The 14,629-nt window shown below is 45.0% G+C and overlaps 1 protein-coding gene across 3 annotated transcripts in view; it reads left to right on the top strand.

The window, feature by feature from the left end:
* The window catches only part of ITPR2 (inositol 1,4,5-trisphosphate receptor type 2), a 336,580-nt gene that overhangs the window by 34,693 nt on the left and 287,258 nt on the right, over nt 1–14,629 (top strand). For all 3 annotated transcript variants that reach the window (XM_065418887.1, XM_065418895.1, XM_065418878.1), the window contains exon 2: nt 13,620–13,690. In XM_065418887.1, the coding sequence (XP_065274959.1) occupies nt 13,620–13,690 (71 nt within the window). The remainder of the gene's footprint in view (nt 1–13,619; nt 13,691–14,629) is intronic.

Here is a 14,629-nt window from a genome sequence, read left to right as displayed (position 1 = left end):
CACATAATTTCCTCAGTGTGACTTGCTGCCAGGACCTGCTCACACTCATCTGTTCTGCTTCTGTCTCCAGAATTCCACCCAATGCGTTGGCCATTATAAACATAAAACCAGGAAGGGAGCACGTTCCTAAGGAACACTGCAACTTTGTTTCCCCCGGACCTGCCAGAGTGGCAGTTCTTCAACTGTGCCATGCCTCCACCCTGGCAAGACTCTTAGGGTGATATAAAACCTGACGATTAATGTCCTGTTTCTTCTGGTGGCCCTGAGTGTGCCCCAGAATAGAGTACTTTGTAGCTTCCTGCCAGGTACATGCTTGCACCAAGATCCCACTCCAGAAACCTTCTGATCTCCTCCAACTTTTGGACACTATATTTCGGCCCTGGGGGGCTATTTCCTTGCACTTTTGGGGGGAATTACCAGGATCCAGTGGTTTCATGACTATCCAGACAGTGGTAAATTGCTTTTTCTAGTCCCACTTCATTCTGTGCATGGATTTACCCTTTTGGGGGAAACCGCTTGGCTCTGGATAAACAATGTAGTCCAGTTGCAGGCTGGAAGATTCTGTTGTGGGTGGGTCGGCTTTTGTGGCCTGCATCATGCGGGAGGTCAGACTAGATGACCATATTGGTCCCTTCTGACCTTAAAGTCTATGAGTCTATGAGTCTATCTTCCTGGCCTCCCAGATTATGTCACCTGTGACGGGGGGCCCCAGTTTACTGCCTGCTTCTGGCACAAGGCCTTATGTTTATTAGTAGTCCATGCACACCTATCCCCTGCCTACCATCCTCAGTTGATTGGCCAAATGGAAAGAATCAACCAGATCCTCTAACAATACTTACGATGCTATATCAACCATCACCAGGATGACTGGTCTTCATTGTGACCCTATGCTCAATTTTAGTACCATAACACAGACCATGCATCCATAGGCCCCATCCCCTTCTTTATCAACTATGGGTACCACCCCCAATTTCACCCACAGTTAACCACATCCTCCCCCAACCACATCCTCCCCCAACCCATCTATCTTAAACCTAGTACAACACATCCATCACATCCAAGAGGAGGTGAAGGGACACCTTGAAAAGGTGAGGGAACACTACAGGAAGCACGTAGACAAGGGTAGACAAAAGGACCTCACCTATTCCATAGGACAAAAGGTATGGCTTTCTACAGAACACCTCTGCATGGACAGACCCTCTTGGCCCATACTGGCTTCAGCAACAAATCAACCTGGTCACCTTCAAGCTTCAGCTCCCTCAGTTGCCCAGAGTCCATCCTGTATTCCACATCTCACTTCTAAAACCATACACCGAGAACACATTTTCCCATAGAGCCCAATCACCACTCCTACCGGTGCGAGTACAGGGTCAGGAGGAATACATTGTTCACTAAGTCCTCGACTCTAAGATCAAGATCAAATTATGGTGCCTGATAGATTGGGAAGGCTATGGCCTAGAGGAAGTTGGGACCCAGCTGAAAATGTTTGTGATTCCACCCTGTTTCGGGCCTTCAACAGGAGCCACCCTGAATTAGGCTCCTGCCTCAGACCATCTGGTATCCTGCCTGACTCTTGTTCTTGATACTTGGTTTTGATCTCCGGTTTCTCTTGCTTCTGACCTCCCAGAATCCTGACCCAGTTGACACACTCATCTCATGACTGTGGACTCTGCTCTGACTACTAGGCTTGGCTGCCCATGACCCAACTATGACACCCCTTTAAAAAAAAAAAATTAAAAATAAAACTCATGGCAACTTCAAAACAACAAGTGGTTTTAAATCAAAAAGTCAATGTTTTGAATTGAAAATGTCAAAATGAAAAGTTTTGACTACTTGGCGCTTTTTTTTTAAGCAAAACATTTTGCCAAAATTGACATGAATTCACAAAATGTTTTGGTTGACCTGAATCCCCATTTTTTTCCCCAAAAAAGTTTTTATCAAAAACTTTCACCCAGCTCTAGTAACAGGTTCCCTATGTGAAGGCGACGAGATTGCTGCTGGTTGGGTAGGTGTTCTGTGTGTTGGGGTGTGGACGGTGATGGGGGTAGGAGTGGAGCAAAAGAGGCCCTCTATATGGGGAAAGTTTGAGGGCAGATTCTTCATGTGTGAGAAGGGGTTGAGGGCAGGTTGTCTTGGAGACGTGTCTTGAACATGGTTTGTCCTTGGCTATGCTTGTAGTTAAAATGTCCAGCTCCACCTGTTGCGGACACACGTAGGCAACAATGTCCTCTCTTCCTGTGCTGACAAGGCTTATGCTGATTGGAAAATGAGTGAAACCATAACGATAAGGGCTAAGAGAGTGAAAGCTGAGCAACTGAGTGAGGAGGAGACTTTTAGTCTGTCTATCTAAAGCTCTCTGTCTTTGTGTACCCAACTGTTTGAGGAGCAAGATTTACTACTCAGAGTACAGTAAGTAAAGGTATCAAGCCTGCCCCCTGTGCATGTTCCTGGTGATTTTTAATAGTCATATATTATTTGATGCTTATTTATTTTGTTGACCTTGCACAAAATAAGATGGAATTAAGTAATTTAATCTTTGTTTTTAACAAAACAACATTCAGCAGAGCTTTGAGGTCAAATTCTTCTATGTGTAACTTCAGTAGTTTTACATCAGAGATTAATTTGGCCTGTGAGATATCCGAAGAGCTTAGGAAAAGTTTCTACAATTCATCATCTTCTTCTTTCTTCTTTTTTTTTTCTTTGCATAGAACTTTTTTTTACGTACCATGTTGTGTGGAACTCTAAGTCCCTTATGGCTTCCAGAATGTGTGTGTTTCAGTAGCAGTTTTAATTAACTACACAGCTACAATAAAAATTCCTTGGCTCTTTCACATCATCCATAAGTCCCTTAAAGTCTCCTCTGATGTGCTTACGTTAAGGATGTGCCTTCAGTTGGTAAACAGGATGTAATTGGCCCTGTGCATTTTGGTAGATCATGAAAGAACTGCCACTTCCCCAGCACGTGTTCCTTACCCCCAACCAACCTGCCCCTCTCATCATTAACCATTCCTGCTCTTATTCCCATTCCAGCTCCCCCCACCACTCCTTCTTGCCCCTCTCACATACACCTCCTCACTCTAGCTGCCCCATATGCATATTCCCTCACCTTATTATTCCCATACCCCTACTCCTGCTTCAGACCCCACCTCTTAACAGACTCCACCTCTTGAAACAAAATTCCTCCCTTCACATATCCCTGCTGAAATCCTCCTGCTGCCCCCTCTTGCTGCTTCCCCCAATAGTGAGACGGGATTTCACTCCGGACTTGTGTCAGAACTCCAGGGGAGAAGGCGGTCCTTGGAGGTGGGGGAGAAGATTGGAACTGTTTATGTTAGGAGAATAAGAAGGGTTATAATAAAGGTGTTTGAAATAATGAATGGTATTACAGTAGCTGGAGCACTTCTGTTCTCATAGTACAAAAACGGCAGGACACTGAATTTGAGAAGCAGCAAAAATAAAACTATAAAAGGAAATACTTTTTCACACAGTGTGCAGTTAACCTGTGGGATTAATTGCCACGAAACATCGTTGAGGTTGAGAGTTTAGTCGAATTCAAGATAGGATTTGACATGCGAGCCATATCTACACTGCACTTTTCTGCTGGCACAGCAATGTCAGTCTGGGCTGTGCAGGGGTGTGAGCTCTGACAAATGTAGCTGTGCTGGCATAAGGCCCAAATGGAGTTTTGCCAGTATAAACTTTGTTCACAGTAGAAGCGCTTTGCCAGTATGCTATACCAATATTCCTGTACCAACAAAGTGCTCCTAGTGTAGACATGGCCACATCTGGATAATGAGAACATCCCGAGTTACAGTAGGTAGGATTTAAACAAATGTCTGGAAGGGATGTTCTTGAGGGTATAAGCGAAACCCTCACTAATGGGGATTATGAAAGAACTCTCCCTGTGGGCAGGTTATTCCATAACTGCCTACTGCAGGCTTCTTGAATCTTCACCTGAAGCATCTGGTCCTGGCCACTATCAAGACAGAATGCTAGGCTAGATAGATGAGGGCTCTGATTCAATATGACAGTTCCTATGTTCCTAAAAATGACCACCACCTCCCTAAAGTCAAGGAATGGGGAACCATTGGAAACGGAAGAGGAAATCTCCTAGAGACTTTTGCTTTATGGACAGCGAGGAGTATGTTGTATCTTCTAGGCATATAGATTATTATTTTCAATGGTTTCCATCTTTGTGTAGCCTGGTATTGTACACAGTAGCATGGAGTACCGTAATGCAATAGAGGCCAATTGTACTGAATTCACCAGATTCGCAAAAGAGTTTCCCACTGAAATAAATAGGAAAACTTCCATTGACTTCAGTTGCAGCAGGATTTGGACCCAGGATAAGAGATCCCCATTATATTGTTGCTTTCAGAATCTGATTCCATAATGGCTGAATGCAGGGGTGTAAGTAAAGGTCCAGTGTCATAACTGTTGTCTTGTCTTCCAGAACACTGATGGTATATTTTAGGCTGCACTGAATTACAATACAACTTAATGACTACAGTTAAAAAATGGGTGTACAGCATTCACTCATAGGCATTGTACATAAACCAGATATTTATTATGTTCAAAAAGAACGTGCACAAATAAAAATCATGCCATAAACATGCAGAAGATTCCTTTGTCTCCTATAAGTAGCCAACATGTGCAGAACTGAAATGGAATCATGTTGTACCTGCTATGTACTGTATTACAATATACAATACAGTATTGTCTGTTTCCAGTGAGCAAAAGAATAAAGCTATTAAGCTTTTTTAAGCTTGCCAAAAATTCTTTGATGATATAATGGCTAAAATAGTTACTTTATAACTTAGGTGTAGAAACATTTCCATATATTATATGGACAAATTGGAATTTAGTCCAGGTTTTGTGTGCTGTTGTAAGATGTTTTGCAAGAGAGAAAGTGGTTAATGGTTAAAGCGCTGGACTGAGATTCAGCAGATGTAGGTTCATTTCCCAGCTCTGCTACAGACTTCTGTGTCATCTTGAGCAGGTCACTTAATCTTTTCATGCCTCAATGTCCCATCTGTAAAATGGGAGTGATAACACTTCCTTTTTCCTACTCTGTATCTCTCTGGTCTGTTTAGACCGGGGTGGGCAAACTTTTTGGCCCTAGGGCCACATCGGATACAGAAATTGTATGGAGGGCCGGGTAGGGAAGGCTGGGGGAGGTTATGCCTCCCCAAACAGCGAGGCATGGCCTGGCTCCTGCTCCCTATCCAGCCCCCCAGAATCCTGACCCTCATCCAACCCCCGCTGCTCCCCACCCTTGACTCCCCCCCCCCCCCCCCGGGACTCCCGCATCCTATCCAAACACCCCTACTCTCTGCCCCCTGACCATCCCCCCCGGGACACCCGGAACCCCCGCCCCTATCCAATCTCCCCTGTTCCCCACCCCCGACTGCCCCCCTGGGGCCCCCCTGCCCCCATCCAACTCTCCCTGCTCTCCCCGCCCCACGTTACCTGTGGGGTGGGGGGAAAGGGGGGCTCAGTCCTTTCCCTGTGCGTTTCCCCTGCTCGTTTGGCTGCTCTCCCTGGCAGTCGGGCAGGGCTCGCTCCCTGTCTGGACTTGGCTGCTGGGGACAGGGCTAAGCATGCTGGGAGTGGAGGGGGGCTCTTGCTTGCTCTGTCCCTGTCCCTGGCAGCAGGGCCCAGGCCCCTTGACCGCCCCCTGTAACCCACCCTGCTCCCCACCCCCCTGACTGTGCCGCCCTGGAGCACCAGGTCTGGCGGCGCTATAGCTGTGCCGCCCGGCCGGAGCTGCAGCCACACTGCCCAGGCGCTGGGGGAACTGTGACTGTGAGGGAGACAGGGAGGGAGGGGAGCAAAAGGGGAGGGGCCAGGGCTAGCCTCCGTCCCGCGGCTAGCCTCCGTCCTGCTCACTGCGCTGCTGGGGGGTTGGGCTGGCTCCTCGGCAAGCCTGTCCTGACCCCGCTCCCTGACAGGAGCTAGGGGGTCAGAGGGAAGGGTCCTGCAGGCCGGATGTGGCCCGTGGGCTGTAGTTTGCCCCCCTCTGGATTAGACCCTAAGCCTATCGTGACAAAAGGGACTTTTTCTTTCTATGTGTCTGTATAGCACGTGAGAGGCCCTGATTGGGGTGGGGCCTCTAAGCAGTCCAAATAATCAAGGTCACTGAGGTTTGGGATAGAAATCAGTTATGCAAATTTATTTCTTGCACTCTCAGAATACCAATCCAGGCTCATGGCGAAAGCCCACCCATAGGCAGCTGCGAGATGTAGGAAGCTCCGTTGTTGTGAGAGTGGAAATGTAGGGTTGGTTCCTGTGGAGTCCCTGTTCCTATTCACCCCCTTTACTCCACTCTTAACAAGAGTCCCATCACACTCCCATCTATTTTAAAGGAGTTAGGGTCTGAGTCCCCATTGCCTACGCCCTGTGCATGTTGACCAGTATAAAGTGGGTGTAAACCACAACTATTCTCATTTGCTAATGTTTTACACGTACTTTGCATGGGTTTGAATGTCTGCACAAGGTGTGAGACAATGGTGAGTCGAGCCCTTTGTTTTTCTCTGATGGAACACCAGAGAATGGCTCTTTTGTTAAGAACCAGGAGGCCTGGACCAGAATTAGAACGGTGAACATGGCTCTTTCTCTCCAGGTATTTTCCCCTTATTCTTCCAAGCATCTAAAGATTTATTCTGTAATCCCTCCATCTCCTTTCATGGATGCTGTACCATCCATTTTAGGTACTCTTACGTAGCCCCCCATTACCATACCATCTTTGCACCTAAACATCTTTAATGTATTTATCCTCACAACACCTCTGCAAGGTAGGGAAATACTACTATCCCCATTGTACAAATGGGGCCCTGAGCCCCTGAAGAGCTTACAATGTAAATAGCCAAGACAGACACAAAGTGGGAGAAAAGTATTAATATAACTATAGTTGCTTTGTATCTGGGGAGAGACTAAATGGCTTGCCCAAGATCACGCAGGAAGTCTGTGGTAGAGCAGAACTTGAACCTAAGTCTCAGGCTAGCACTTTCATCACTGGGCCATCCATCCTCTCCTTTCCCGATTTGGGGAGGTTGGGGCACTTACATCAATGTCTAGCATAGCTAGTGCCCAAGAATCTTCATTCCCGAGGAATGGGCTTCCTAGACTGGAAGATCTAAAAGATTTCCGTTTGAGAAATCATTATATTAAAAATAGTTTGAATTATGTTTGAATGGAGAGAGAGCCGCCTGCCTGTCATATGCAGTACAGTATCAAACTAACCAAGAGTATTGCATGTGTAATTGAGAAATCTTGTATGTCGCTTGAGGGCTAATTAATCCTTGGTGCAAATCCATTTACATTAGGGACGATTGTGGTTGCTAATTACTGTAATACAACTTTATGGTATTTATCTTTATGCCTTCACAGAACATACAAAAGAAAGTGACTAATATTAATTAAAGTGTACTTTCTATTATGTTTCAACGCCTTGATCTTGAGAAGTGCTAAGTGCCCTCCACTCCTATCAACAAATGGCTGTTGAGAGTGCTTGGCATCTGGAAGGAAGTAGTCAGCACCCTGCAGGATCTAGCCCATAGCTGCGTATTACTTTGCTTTAATGATGTGGCTCTGTAATGGAGAAGGTAACAGTCTCTCTATAGTTAATGCTGCAGTTGAGGTCTTATTAGATGAGCATCCTTGAAAATCATACCCCAAATCCCCTTCTTATGGTGCTAGTTCTGAAAACCATGGAGAAAATGTTGCGTTAGTTTTGACACTAAAATATTTAGAAATAGCTTCTTTAAACATTTTTGCAAAAACAGTAGAACCACAGAGTTACAAACACCTTGGAATGGAGGTTGTTTGTTATTTTGAACAAAACGTTATGGTCGTTCTTTCAAAAGTTTACAACTGAACAGTGACTTAATACAGCCTTGAAACTTTACTATGCACAAGAAATATGCTGTTTTTAACCATCTTAATTTAAATGAGACAAGAACAGAAAAAGTTTCCTTACCTTGTCAATTTTTTTAATCTTCCTTCTTTTTTTAGTAGTTTACATTTAACACAGTACTGTACTGTGTATGTATATATATATATGTATATGTATATATAAATAATTTTTTGGTCTCTGCTCCTACCTGATTGCATACTTCCAGTTCCAAATGAGGTGTGTGGTTGACCAGTCAGTTCGTAACTCTGATGTTTGTAACTCTGAGGTTCTACTGTACTCTAATGTTTCTGATCTTCTATTCTGAATTCACTTAATCCCACAAAATTTGATCCATAGATGGATTTGGACATTGGCTCCTACAAGTCATTTCAAAGGGCAGAGATAGTACAATGTTTATAGAATAAAACATAAAGATCCTGTCCCCTTTTATCCCTCCGTGACCAGAGGAATCTAGTGATGGTCTCGTGCTAGAATAGAAGATATTTTGCAGCAGAGGAGGCCTTAAATTCTGCCCCTAAAGTCCTGGGGGCTTCCTGCACTGTAGCTGGGAACGAGCCTCCGAGCCCGGGTAGACAGACTCATGCTAGCAGGGCTGGAGCTAGCACACTAAAAATAGCAGTGTGGCTGTTGCAGCGCTGGTGGAGACTCGGGCTAGTCAGCCAAGCTCAGATCCAGGGGGAAGGGGAAAGGTGGGCTTGAGCTCGGCTGGCTAGCCTGAGCCTCTGCTAGTGCTGACACATCCACACTGCTATTTTTAGCCTGCTAGCTCCAGCCCCGCTAATGTGAGTCTGACATACCCTTAGCTCTGTATTGGATGCTTCTGGGAACTGGGAGCCGGACTTCACTCCCTCAGGCATCTGCACTTATTGGTTTGCAGTGTGATTTTTTTCCCCCACCTCCTCTCCCCCCCCCCCCCCCCTACTCCTAACTAGCACAGCTATTCTAGCAAAACTTTTAAGTGTAGTTTGGGCTCTACTGTCAAATTGCTTATTGAACATTAGCTGTTGATTTCCATAGTTATTACTCGTAGTTGTTTTTTACTTTTGTTTTTGGGAGCAAAGATAAATCTGAGCAACCTGCTCTCTTGTTCCATATGCCAGTGAGCTGCTTGTTGTTGTATTGTTTGTATTGCTATAGTACTTAGGACCCATCGTCAGTGACCAGGACCCCATTGTGCTAGAGGTGGTACAAACGCAGAACAAAAGACAGTCTGCCCTGAAGAGCTTATAATCTAAGTGTAAGAGAAGAGACAGCAGGTGGAGATGGACAGGAGAGTACAAGGAAGCAATGAGACAATATTGGTCTGTGTGATAGGCTGTGATCTCGGCACGCCAGCAGCCTGGAGGTGGAAAATGCATGTGCATATTGAGAGGTTGCTCCTGCTCCCATTGTGGCCAGTGGCGCAGCTCCCATCGACTTGAGTGGGAACAGAATCAGGCTCTTCGTTTGAATGAACCAGATATTTAGGCTTGTCAGGATCAGGTTTTAATCGATAGGTGTTGGCAAACGTTGTTTTCAGCTGATACACTGATACCCATGAATATTTTTTTTCATCAGTAACAGTTGGTGTGAGTGCAGCCTCTCCCTGCCACCGGCCTGTGCCTGCAAGAATCAGGTGTCACCAGCCCTGCCGCACAGAGAGCCTGTCACAGCCCCGCTTGCTCACTCCTGTGACAGCATGGCTGCCTAGGGCGCCCCTGCTGCAGGGCCGGGGACACCTGATCTCTGCAGGCGCAAGGTGTGGGGAAGGCTCACTCACTCACCAGCCAGACGTATGGGAGCCATCCCTGGGGCAGGAACCTCCAGGGCTGGGGGGGGGTCCATCGTTGTCCTTGGTGGGGGTCTTTGCTCTGGGCTAGGATTGCAGCATCTCCACATCTTGTGCCTTGGAGTCTTGGGCCCTTCGGCCTTGCAGGGAGCCCCCTGTGTCCCCACTGTCAATGCCGCTCTGACGCTAACCTCTGCCCCTTCCCCACCTTAATTTCCAATAACTCTAAAAATAAAAAGTTTTTAAAATCTTTAAAACTCTTAAAAATAAAACCCAATAAAATAAAAAACCTTAAAGATAAAAGTAGATATTATTCATCTGAATTAGAAAGAAATAAAAAATGAATTTTGCCAAGTCTACAGATATTGCTTTGTCTGATGCCTTCTCCCAGAAAAGCTCATAGAACTGCTATCAACTACTGATAGGGTAGCAGAGTTTACTTAAATATGATTTTCCTGTGTAATTGTTTTAAATGGGGCAGATTATTTACACTAGACTTCCTGAAGGCAAATTGAATTTGTTTATAAAGAATAGTACTAAGGTTAATGGTTTTTCTATTAAATGGGCTTATAGTCATTTAAAACTCTCTTGTTTATTTCACTTGTAAAATGTCACGACAGCCACTTTGTTTTTTGAGTAAACATATGAACCCACATTAGCATCTGAAAATATGTTCTTGTTGTCTGCGACCAAAGATTCAGACCTGTATTTCACACCGTTCCAATTAAAGGGGAAAAATGGAAATTTAAAAAAACTAAAGTATTAAAACAAAAAAATCAGGAAATCTTAACAGTGTAATCAGCCTGATCCTGCAGTCCTTTAATTCAAATTGCCAAAGCACTATTAGATCAGGTTCAATAATAGGTTATATGCATTTAAGACTACGTTGTCTTGGTGGCACCAATTTATGTATCACTATCAATCAGTCTAGGAGATGAGTCAAAATAATGTCTATGCTTCCTATGTGCAGAACAGGTGGCATATATAATGTATGTAATAGTTATAGTTAATTTGGTGCTTGTAGAAATTGGTTATTATGAGTACTACTTTCAGAGGGAATAGTGTCTAATGGTTAGAGAAGTCAGTTGAGAGTCAGGATCTCCGTGTTCTAATTCTGGTACTGCCACTAGCTTGTTTGTGTAGCATTGGGCAACTCACATAAGATCTGGTTAATCGATACAGGGAAGATAATAATTGGCTACCTCATAGGGGTGCTGTGACTTCCAGTTCCCTGATCTTTATAAAGTGCTTTGAGATCCTCAGTTTATTAATTATTTGTATTACTGTAGAGCCTAGGAGCCCCAGGCCTGGATCAAAGCCCTGTTGTGCTAGGTGCTGTACAAACAGAACAAAAGACAGTCTCTGCCCCAAGGAGCTTACAATCTAAGTATAAGGCAAGAGACAACAGATGGATACAAATGGAGGAGTGCAAGAAAAGAATATACCAGAGAGAATATTGGTCAGCATGATAGGCTGTGGTCTCAGCACACCAGCGGCCTAACTTAACATATGTCCCACTCACTACAGAACTGCACAGAATTATTATAGCTTTTAAAAGACAAAGTTTATTTTGTAAAATATAAAGTTAAAACTTCAAATTTTCAAGTCATTCATATTTAAAAAAAAAAGCCTCCTGGCTAATAAAGATAAAAGCCATTTTGCCTCTTCTGTGTCAGAATCATTCAATTTCTCTTCACAGATCTGGGTTCTATCCCACCATAATGTACAAGGCAATATGTTTGGGTAGTTAATAGATACCATTCATATCCGCTTAATTTTGGACAAATCATTACTCCTGAGGGCATTCTGTGCCGAAAATTCTGTGCACAATATTTTAAAATTCTGCAAAATTCTTCAAATTGTATTTGTCAAATACATGTGGAGGCTCTAGCATGGCATTGGGGAGCACAGGCCACTGGCTGCACAGAGGTGGGAGATCATTCTGCAGCTCCCTCCCAGGACACAGATTCAGCAGTGAGGCTGCACCCAACCCTGACACAGCACAAAGACCTGGCCTGCCCCTGAAACACCCCAGGGCCCTGCCCCTCCGTGCCAGGTGCACCAGGTGTGGGCAGGCAGGCTCAGCCCGGTAGGGTCCAAGTATGGAGGGGCTTAGTGTGTGGGGATCCAGGTATGGGTTGAGAGGGTTCTGTCTGGGGCAATCTGGGTGTGGACAGTTTGGTGGGGATCTGGATGTACAGAGGCTTTTGGGGTGTTCTCGGTGCAACGGTAATAGGACTCTGAAGGGGGTCCTGATGAAAGTGGTTGGGGCTCAGCAGGGTGGTCTGGGTGTGAGGGGTTCAGTGGGCGGTCCAGATGCTGGGGGAGTGGGGCTCAGTGGGATCAGGATCCATGTGCAGCTGGTTGGGGCTCAGTAGGGTTGGGATCCGGGTGCGGGTGGCTTGTCTGGGTGGTCCAGGTGCAGGGGGAGTGGGGCTCGTTGGAGGGGGGTATGCTCTGGATAAGGCTTGGTGGGTGAGGATTGGGTGGATGGGGGAGCAGCTCCCCATAGAGGGATCCCTCCCCGTGCAGCTGAGGCGTGATGGGCGCAGGAACGGGTGGGGGAGTTTGCAAAGCTTCCTGCAGCCTGGGGAGAAATCTGGAGGTGGGTGTGACGTGGCCCCGGATGCCGGGAAGTCCCATCCTCCCCTGCCCAGCTGGGACTAGCAGCTGAGCCTAGCGCACGGTAAGAGCCACCAACCAGGTCTTCCCCAGTCCCGCCCCCTGCCCCACAGTGATTTACCTCTCTGCTGGCTGTCCTGGGCACTCGAAACATACTGCTGGGGAGGGTCACATAACTGCTTTTGTGGCTTCCCTTTGCTTCCCCCTCAGAAAGTCATTTTTCTGCAGGGAGGCAAAGAAATCTGTAGGGGACATGAATTCTGTGCATGTGCAGTGGCGCAGAATTCCCCCAGGAGTAAAATAATGTAATATCTTTTGTATGACGCCTCCCTTCAGATGCTCTCATTGTGATTGTAGACTATATGTGTGCCCTCCCGTTGCCTCTAGTGGTTGGACAATCAGACCTGCTCGAGTGTATGTTGCCATTTGGCATTCAAATCGGTGCGGTCTGCAGATCATACAGAATGTGTGAAGTGTTACTTTTGTATTTGTAAAGGGCTGTCCACAACCTGTCCAACATTTCACTATCCTGTGAGTTTATTGGAAGAAAGTTTCATCATCGCTTCCCCCGGGAGCATTTGGAAGAAGTATTGGGCAGCAACAAGTCACCAAAGAACATATGTCCCAGTCATGTAAACAACCTCCTGAATGAACTCCTGCATCAGCAAGGAGCCCCATTGCAGTTGATGAATTTAAAGGGGCCCTGTGTGGATGTAGAGATTGCATGGAGTTGCTTGCAGAACTGAGGCCAAAGTTAGCAAGTTGTACTTTAAATGTAGCGCTTTAAATCCTTTTCTTTGTGCTGCAAAAATAGATACCTCAGCCTTCCTCTTCAAGGCCTAATCCAGAGCCCATTGAAGTCAGTGGGAATCTTTCTATTGACTTCAGTGGGCTTTGGATCAGGCCTTGGGAGCTTGGCTCTGAGAATCTGAGAGCTGCCCAGAGACAGACTGTTTGTTTATTATTCAGGGTTAATGTACCACTGAAAATGAAAGCTAAGAATTTTGCACATAATATCAACATGCACATTGCAATGAAAGGAACTTTAACCAGATTTAAAAGAAGTGGGATCTGAAATAGCTGCTTTGAATTAGTGCTATAAAAGAAATCCTCTTATGCAAGGGGAGAGCACAGATATTTGTTCTTTCATTGTGCTGACATAATAAAAGTTATGCTTTTTTTTCTTTTCTTTTCATGTTAGTGACTCAAAATGGAAATGTGAGAACCCTGATACCCTTAAGTGTTATGGATATGTCTACACAAACATACATATGACAACAGTGAAAATAATATTAAACATGTTTGTTTTTCTAGGTTAGTGGATGACAGATGTGTGGTTCAGCCAGAGGCAGGTGACCTTGCCAACCCTCCTAAGAAGTTCAGAGGTAAGTGAATGAGAGTAGTTTTAATTTCACACATGGGGCTACAGCTGGATTTGTAGTTTATGGAACGGATCCACATTCTACTCTCTTGGGCAAAGATTTGCATTACAACACAATGGAAGTCTCCAAATTTGCCAGTGCTGTAGGACTGGGTCACTGACTCTTGAAGTTGCAATATAAATGAAAAATTAATGTACAATATAAGAAGGTAAAGAACATTAAGAACAGTTGGGAAAATATTGGGAGAGGGGTTAATTTTCATTTAAACTAAGGCCCATTTACACTACTCTAGCAGTCTAACATTTACAGTCACTTTAAGATCCCTTTATGCTTCTGAAGTGCCATTAAGACTCCGGTTGTAAATAGGAAGCAAGTACAAGATGTTCACAACTACCAGAAATGGCTGATTTCTTGCGCGCGCGCGCTCTCTCTCTCTCTCTCTCTCTCTCTCTTTTTTTTTTTTTAAATAACAGACAACAATTTTCTTTTTAAAAAAACATTTCCCTCTGTTTTTTGTCCAGCTCTACCTATAACCTTTCTTACTTTTCTCCACTTCTCTGAACATACACGTATGGATTAAACTAATATTTTTGGGAGGCTTTTTCCCCCCCCTTATGCTCAGTTTTCATGCTAATATAATGTGTTGGGGGGCGGGGGAAGGATGCATTGGCCAAATGCAATTTCTGTTCCTTTAAAAAAAATTATTTAAAAATGAATACTTTAAATGCAGCTCTGTGTTCTGTGTGCATGTGGTGGGAGGGAAATAAAACCTTTTAATGCCTTGTCCACACTTGAAATTATCCTCGATTTCAGCCATCGATGTAACTGCACCAAAGTAAACCCAAAGTTTCCTGATACAGAATCCTTTGAAGTCAGTAGTAGGTGCTGTTAAAAGAGGGGAGTGCTACCTGGAGTTTATATACCCTTATGCCCCTGCACCCT

Source organism: Emys orbicularis, chromosome 1 (assembly GCF_028017835.1).
Source record: "Emys orbicularis isolate rEmyOrb1 chromosome 1, rEmyOrb1.hap1, whole genome shotgun sequence".
NCBI lineage: Eukaryota > Metazoa > Chordata > Testudines > Emydidae > Emys > Emys orbicularis.
This window is presented reverse-complemented; position numbering and strand designations above follow the sequence as displayed.